We start from the raw sequence: 8,784 nt of genomic DNA on the forward strand, positions 1-8,784 counted from the left end.
AAATACAGTCCAGTATGTACACCTTAACTCAGGTCCAGCAGAGTAGGGGTCCCATTTTGGTAGTGGGGGGCGATGTGCTGTGTTTGGCGCATTTCTGCTCGTTTTCAGGAGGGACCGTTCAGTGAAACACGGCTCCCTGGGCTTTGTCATGGTGACACAATGTTTAGGAGGCTGGGCCGAGGAGAGTTGACTAGGACTGCATTAGGCTGGTGGCCTCCAATGCCCACAGACAGTTCATAGTAAAACACCCTTGGAAGATAGGTAACACTTGTGTTGCTATTATACCTGTGTAATAACACTGTAATTAAACTAGTAACAATGTTGTATTAGCATGTTGTTACATAATACTTTAGTAAATACATTATTTTGACAGTTTCAATAATGCAACTGATTTGATACCTCAAAATGAGTAAGCACAGCTCACAACAATAGACTTTTCAGCTCATTCGGCTGAACATCAATACTTTTTGTGTGATAACAGAGTACTGACAGTGCAAGAGAAATGAGGTCCCTAACAGGAAATGTGGAAAAAATTGAGACTCATTCTGGAAGATGAATGTGTCTAGAAGAGGTTCACTCATGGGTCATTACTTAGCTAGTACCAGAGACAGACTGGCCATAGGACAGTTCTGGCAAATGCCAGATGGGTCGTCCATCTTTAGCCTGGTGGGCCTGTCTGAATTGGGCTTTTTCCGCCTAATTATTATTAATATTCTGGCTAATAATTGAGGCCTCGAGGGAAAAAAGGACCGGTGTGCCCCAGTCTGTCCCTGAGTGGTACTGTTCTGAAATGATGTTTTCCAGTCTAGAAGTGTCAAGTGGAATCATCAAACTAACTTCTCACTTCAAATTCTCTTTGTTATGATTCACTTTGGTTGTCCTTGCTAACTTAATGTTTGTATTGATGTAAATAATGGAATGTGTGTTTTAAAGAGATCCCAAATCTTGGGTTGAAATGCAGTCATATGTGCCTCATGACTGTTATAGGAGGATGTCACTTGATTTTTCTCATTTGTATGAAACCTCTGAAATCAGCTGTTGTGAAAAAGACTAACCAATTGCCAGTTACTGTTGCCCTTTTCAGTCTCACAAGAATACATTTCGGGATATTCCACAAGACTGTATTCGCTTCCCGAATGGCACCCTATTCCCTTTATAGCACACTATAGTGCCCCCTGGTCAAAAGTAGTGCACTATAAATGGAACTGGGTGCCATTGAGGAAACAGTCTGTGGTACAGAGAGTCCTTGCTTAGTGATGTCACAGTTCATGTAAACTTAGGAAGACTTCCTCTCTAAGTATCCTCAGCTAAAAGACCGGGGACAGGATTAGTTAGTGTGATGCTGAGCGGAAGAGCAGACAGGGAGGCGAAGGCACAGAGAGACAGAACTGTGGGCTTTCCTTTTAAATGTTTAGATATGGGAAGAGTGCAGAGCCATATGCTGGGGAGCAGAGGACCAGAGGTAAACAGTGAAATGGGGCGTTGACACAGTAGAGGCATAAACTAGGAAGCTGTAGGGGCAGTGAGGTTCTGGACTGAGGAGGCCCTGGTCTCTCTACTAACCTCAAGGGGACCAAGACGTAACCTCAAACTGGCCAACAGATTTATTGATCTCCTCACTCTTCTCTAGGCGTTGAGGTAAGTAGGGATGTTTTTTTTGTTGTTTTTTTTCTTGGAAAAGATGTGAGTTCTTTCTGACTGAGACGTATCAGTGCAATATTGTTGACAGATGATGATGGATGTTTTTTGCAACACTTAGTAAGATTCACTTTAGGTAACAAACTCTGCTTGTTACTGACACTTGAAAATGGTTAGGGGCTATTGCCTTATATGGTGTTTATGTAGATTAGGCTACATCGTGGGATCTCACCCATGTGATGCTACATCCTGCCTGAAACAAGACATGTTCAGAACTCACACAGGGATATTTATTTGTACAATGTTTTTCTGATCTGTTGGGATCCCTGACTGAACTTAGTTTGCTGTCTCTATATCAGGACATGACATCCTTTGAACTTTTAAAGTATTCATTACTGTAAGTCTAATAAGTCCCTGTGTGTGTGTTTATTTAATAAAATAATTCCAAAATATATTTCTTGTCATTTAGTTCCCTGAGCCTCTTTTGGCGATATAAATGATCTGTCTGATCGTGTGGGTGTAGGAAACAAATGATATATACTGTATATAATATATTGTGCATACTCGCATAAAAAGGTTAGACGGAAAACTGGTTACTGTGTTGAAATATTATTTAAAAAAACAGAAAAATCCGGTTTAACTGCACTGTCCCTTTAAGTTAAAAGGCAGTCCTCTGATCATCTTATAAAGTCACTATCATAGCTTAATCATTTCTTATATTCTTGCCACTGGGAACACACTGGCTGAATCAATGTTTTTTACAAGTCATTTTAATAAATTGTTGTTTGTAGACATATCTACTGTATCTACTATAGGCCTTGGGGCGGCAGGTAGCCTAGTGGTTAGAGCGTGGTGCCAGTAACCGAAAGGTTGCTGGATGGAATCCCTGAGCTGACAAGGTAAAAATCTGCCGTTCTGCCCCTGAACAAGGCAGTTAACCCACTGTTCCCTGGTACGCCGTCATTGTAAATAAGAATTTGTTAACTGACTTGCCGAGTTAAATAAAGGTTCAATTTAAAACATGTCTGTTTGTGTCACTTTGAGGTGAAATATCAGACTGCAATATATATGTTGTTTTTGATTTTACTATTGTTTGTTTTTCAAATAGCAACAATACTTCACTTTTACATTTGTGGTTTATCAACTTGGGAGTTGTTGCTGAGGCTGGAAGCACAGTGTGAGAGAATTGTCAGCAGAAGTTTGTGAATGAATGTGTTGTAACTGGCAGAGCAAGAAACCATTTATCTCTGTAATCTCCGCAGAGAGCCGTTTAATATCAAATTTCCTGTAAATTACACCCTCTGTAACACATGTTCCTACTAATGATGATTAACTTGGCCTTGTGAACTGAATAATATGCAGGGATATTGAAATTAAAAGTCATTCAATCCCATGTATTTTTTGCATGTCTCTTTACAATGTGCTGTAGGCAGCCTGTGGCCACATTGCTCTCGTTGCTTTTGATAAATTACATTATTCATTTAATTATGCCCTCAACTGAGCATGTTATACTCATTATCTGGGATGTTCTAAATTGTTCTTCAATGAAAATGTAGTAGTCAAATATTAACTCGCTATGATGCATATATATATACAGTGCATTCGGAAACTATTCAGACCCCTTGACTTTTTCCACATTTTGTTAAGTTACAGCCTTATTCTAAAATGGATTAAATAAATGTTTTGCCTCATCAATCTACACACAATACCCCATAATGACAAAGCAAAAACAGATTTTTTTTAAATGTACGAACATGTATTAATAATGAAAAACAGAAATACCTTATTTACATAAGTATTCAGACCCTTTGCTATGAGACTCGAAATTGAGCTCAGGTGCATCCTGTTTCCATTGATCATCCTTGAGATGTTTCTACAACTTGATTGGAGTCCACCTGTGGTAAATTCAATTGATTGGACATGATTTGGAAAGGCATACATTTGGAAAGGCATACATCTGTTATATCCTTACGGTGAAGCATGGTGGTGGCAGCATCATGCTGTGGGGATGTTTTTCAGCGGCAGGGACTGGCAGACTAGTCAGGATCGAGGGAAAGATGAATGGAGCAAAGCATAGAAGGATCCTTGATGAAAACCTGCTCCAGAGCGCTCAGGAACTCAGACTGGGGTGAAGGTTCACCTTCCAACAGGACAACAACCCTAAGCACACAGCCAAGACAACACAGGAGTAGCTTCGGGACAAGCCTCTGAATGTCCTTAAGTGGCCCAGCCAGAGCCCGGACTTGAACCTGATCTAACATCTCTGGAGAAACCTGAAAATATATGTGCAGCGACGCTTCCCATCCAACCTGCCAGAGCTTGAGAGGATCTGCAGAGATCAAATACAGATGTGCCAAGCTTGTAGCATCATACCCAAGAAGACTTGAGGCTGTAATCGCTGCCAAAGGTGCTTCAACAAAGTACTGAGTAAAGGGTCTGAATACTTCTGTAAATGTGATATTTCAGTTTTGCTATTTTTAATACATTTTCAAAAACCTGTTTTTGCTTTGTCATTATGGGGTATTGTGTGTAGATTGATGAGAAAAAAAGAAGAAGATTTAATCCATTTTATAATTAGGCTGTAACATAACATTTGGAAAAAGTCAAAGGGTCTGAATACTTTCCGAATGCACCGTATACATTGAGTATACAAAACATTAAGAACACCTGGTCTTTCCATGACATAGACTGACCAGGTGAATCTAAATGAAAGCTATGATCCCTTATTGATGTCACCTGTTAAATCCACTTCAATCAGTGTAGATGAAGGGGAGGAGACAGGTTAAAGAAGGATTTTTAAGACTTAAGACAATTGAGACATGGATTGTGTATGTGTGCCATTCAGAAGGTGAATGGGCAACTGTATACACAAGACAAAATATTTAAGTGCCTTTGAACAGGGTATGGTAGTAGGTGCCAGGCACACCGGTTTGTTTCAAGAATTGTAACGCTGCTGGGTTTTTCATGCTCAACAGTTTCCTGTATGTATCAAGAATGGTCCACCACCCAAAGGACATCCAGCCAACTTAACACAACTGTGGGAAGCATTGGAGTCAACATGGGCCAGCATCCCTGTGGAATGCTTTTGACACCTTGTAGAGTCCATGCCCTGACGAATTGAGGCTTTCCTGAGGGCAAAGGGGGGGGGGGGGGGGGGGGGGGTGTATACTCAGTGTACATCACATAGCTGGTGAGAATTTCTTTAAATAATTCCAGATGTCAGTGTGATCAGTCAGTTTCTGCTCTAAGTTAACACGCCTGAGCAGCCTGGCTGTTTCTGTTCCTTTCCACTCAGTTGACTTCCCCACGATCTCCCTGCTTTGCCAGTCCCTCGTCTATCCTCTCTGCCCTAATATGGTTAATCGCAGGCTGTGGGAAGGGGATTGAGGATACAGAGGCCATCTATCTGTGTGTGTGTTGTGTCCGACTATTCCAAACACACTACAATCTACTTGGTGTTATACAAAGTGAGACTAAGCAGCTCTTCACAACAGGTACTTAATACAGGGGATTGTCTACAACGTATTGTCTTGTATACAATGACACTAATTTAGACTTACTTTTGACCTTGTAGAGAGGTCAGATGTCGAAATAGGTGGGTTTGTTTAAAAGTAATATTTATTGCATGATATCTGTAAGAACCGACGCTGGAGTAGAGAAGCAGGTACGGGGAGTGAACATTTAATCTTGCACAGACATGGAACATGACAGGAACAGCGTCAGAACCGGGTAATACGAAGACAAACGACAATGAATGCAGAAGCAGGGAACGAAGCTGAGAAACAGACAGTATAAGGGAGGTAACAACACAGGTGATTGAGTCCAATGAATCGCTGATGCTCGTGACCAGGGAAGCAGCTGTGCGTAATGATGGTGGCAGGAGTGCGTAATCCTGGGCAGCCTGGCGCTCGAGGGAGAGCGGGAGCAGGCGTGACGGATATCCCTTTAAAGGGGATATGTTGGTTTCTTTCATAAGGTCCCAATCTCAAAAAAAGGAGGACAAAAAAATTCTATGAAGACACTGCAAATACCAAAAGCCCCACAAGAATGATGTCTGACCTCTTGAAATCATAGCATCTGTTCTACTCTCTGTTGCTCTCTGTGCTGATTCTCTTTGAAGAAGTTCACTTTGACAGAAAACTGAATAATATGAATCATTTGCCATTCTCTATACAGCTGTATTTCCTCTGTCAGTCCTGTTCCTGTTGCTAGTGTATATTATGTAGCATACGTTTGCTTATTTTTCTGTCTAAAAGCCCACCTTCACTGTTAAATATACAAATAAATTACACCCGTCTCTGATTCCCATGTCTGAGAAAACGAATGGATTTCTAGTTTGTAAATAAACACTTGAAATGAATGGAATAGCTCAGATGCCCTTGTAATTGGCTCATTAATTGGGTTGATGCCAACAGAAACAAACACTGTGACTGTACCACAATGGGAGTGGATGGTGGAGAAGTAGTGACATTGGTGGCTAGAGTCCAGGGCCCAGGTCAAAGTTGAATAAGTGTTTAGGTAACAGAGGATGCCTGTTCTCATGAGACTCTAGATCCTCAGGAAAGATCTCCCTCCCTGATATGTACATACAAACATACATGGTTACTTTATCTGAGTTGTGTCTCAAATGGCACCCTATTTCCTATATAGTGCACTACTTCTGGCAAGGATTTTGGTCAAAACCACAGCACTATATAAGGAATAGGGTGCAATTTGGGACGCAACCCTGGACTGCATACACACTGACGTCCGCATGATCCAATGGAATTGGCTTTATAATGTCCGACAGACTTTTCCCATCCAGTATCAAGTTAGAGTATTTATTTAGATCGCCTCATCAAGTAATACAACAACAATGATGGGAATATAATTGTGTCCACAGGGTGCTGATGTTTTGTTCATGAATGTTTTGTAGATGCAGTCTTCAGTCTTTAGAGAATATCACACCATCTAAACATCATTACAACATGATTACGATATTGGTTTATGTTTAGATTTCCAAGAATGTTTTCCATAATATTCAGTGTATGGTTCAGAATTCCTCAACTAAAAATGCCATGGTAAATAGGTGTGGGCTAGTTGTGTTGATCTGCAAAGTGAACCCACTAAACTCCATATTGTTTTTTTGTTTTTTTCAGGCCGCGGGGCCAACCACAGAACCATGGAGCCTGCCTACACTGGGATGTCACTGGATAACTCTACCTCAACAGTAATGCCCATGGCGACCTCCGCCGGCAACACCAATGTGAGCAGAGAGCCGTACATGCACCGCCTGGCCCATCTAGACGAGGGTCTCTACAATGACTTCTACAGCCTGTGGATCTGTCTGGTGGTGGTCAACACACTCATCTTCATGGTGGGAATGGTTCTCAACACCCTGGCCCTGTACGTGTTCTGCTTCCGCACCAAGCCCAAGACCACCTCAGTCATCTACACCATCAATCTGGCTGTCACAGACCTACTGGTTAACCTCTCCCTGCCCACACGTATCATTCTCTACTACAGTGGAGGAAAGTGCCTCAACTGCTCCTACGTGCATATATTCAGCTACTTTGTCAACATGTACTGCAGCATCCTCTTCCTCACCAGTATATGCGTGGACAGATACCTGGCCATTGTACAGGTTGAGGCCTCTAGGAAGTGGAGGAACCCTAACGTGGCCAAGGGGGTGTGCATTTTCATCTGGCTCTTCGCTATCGTGGTCACCTACTCCTTCCTCACCACGGCGTTCCGACACGCGGGCTGCTGCGTCTCCAAGCTCTTCGTCCTGACCGTCTTCGAGTTCTTCCTCCCCTTGGTCGTCATCGTGGTGTTCACCGTGCGCATCATGTGTGCCCTGTCCAACTCCAGTCTGATGCAGCAGAGCAGAGAGAGGCGCGTGCGGGCCGTGCAGCTCCTCACCACTGTCCTGGTCATCTTCACCATCTGCTTCACCCCGTTCCACGTCAGGCAGGTGCTGGTGTACTTCTACCCCGACATGCCCCACCACGTCATTGTCTACCACGTCACTGTCACCCTCAGCAGCCTGAACAGCTGCATGGACCCCATCGTCTACTGCTTCGTCACCAACAACTTCCAGTCCAGCATGAGTGGCTTCTTCCGCAAGGCGGAGGCAGAGCTGGAGCAGACCAGTGGGAACATCATCAGCATGCAGAATAGCTCCAAGGGCTCGGGGACTGTCACGGCTATCACTCACAGTGTGATGATGAACGTCCTGTCCTCCTCCTCTCCCCAGCATGGGAACCACATAGCGTTAGAATGAGAAAGGGATGGGAAGATTGAGGAATGGGATGTTCAGTGTTCAGTGAGAGATGGAATTCTATTGCTGTGAGACTCTGGAGTGCAATTGACATACTACAGTAGGCTATTCTCCCATTTGAGAAAATGCTTTCCTGCTTATATTATTGTAGCCTATTGTTGGCTTGGAGAATTAAGTACTTGAAGACATTTTCGGACAAGAAACGTTATTTCTCCTGTGTTGGCCTACACCAGTCACGATGGAGGGCATTGACACCGAATACGACCTATAATGTGTTCATTGCAGCTGTTATACCAGCTGCTCCTGCATGATTTATTTCTACTGTACAATTATCATCTGAGGAGTATTTGTTTACTCTGATCCTAGATCGTATGAACCTCTGACAAAATAGACAAGTAATATTCTACTGCATTGCTATGGAAACAAATAGAAATATATGATAGACAGCTTCTGTAGATTAATGTGTGACATTGTTGTCACAATACATATTTATCGTCAGCCTTCTCAAAAACTGGTTTTATGTAAAGCTTATATTACTGGCAAATATTACCAAACCAATTGTCCAGAAACATATAGAATAAAACATACAAAACCTTATTGATTTCATAGCATGAACTCATTTCGTTTTTATTACTGTTGGAGGGCCAGTGGTGTGCACTCTTCACTCTGCCCCAGGGCAGTGAAGGGGATATTTATTGCACTGTGTAGGGTGCCTTGTTTCGGCTGGGACATTAAACGGTTGTCCTGACTCTCTGTGGTCATAAAAAATCCCATGGCACTTATTGTAAGAGTAGGGGTGTTAGCCTAGTGGTTAGAGCGTTGGAACAGTAACTGAAAGGTTGCAAGTTCAAATCCCTGAGCTGACAAGATAAAACAAATAATTTGTT

At 42.5% G+C, this 8,784-nt stretch overlaps 1 protein-coding gene across 1 annotated transcript; it reads left to right on the top strand.

The window, feature by feature from the left end:
* Positions 1-6,782: 6,782 nt before the first annotated feature.
* On the top strand, positions 6,783-8,494 carry gpr20 (G protein-coupled receptor 20). The gene has a single exon (XM_055903959.1). The coding sequence runs from the start codon at positions 6,800-6,802 to the stop codon at positions 7,898-7,900; it is 1,101 nt and encodes a 366-aa protein (XP_055759934.1). The 5' UTR covers positions 6,783-6,799; the 3' UTR covers positions 7,901-8,494.
* Positions 8,495-8,784: the final 290 nt, after the last annotated feature.

This window comes from Salvelinus fontinalis, chromosome 38, assembly GCF_029448725.1.
Source record: "Salvelinus fontinalis isolate EN_2023a chromosome 38, ASM2944872v1, whole genome shotgun sequence".
Lineage (NCBI taxonomy): Eukaryota > Metazoa > Chordata > Actinopteri > Salmoniformes > Salmonidae > Salvelinus > Salvelinus fontinalis.

Coding starts and splice junctions, on each gene's coding strand:
- gpr20 (XM_055903959.1), top strand. CDS start 6,800: ATGGAGCCTGCCTACACTGGGATGTCACTGGATAACTCTACCTCAACA.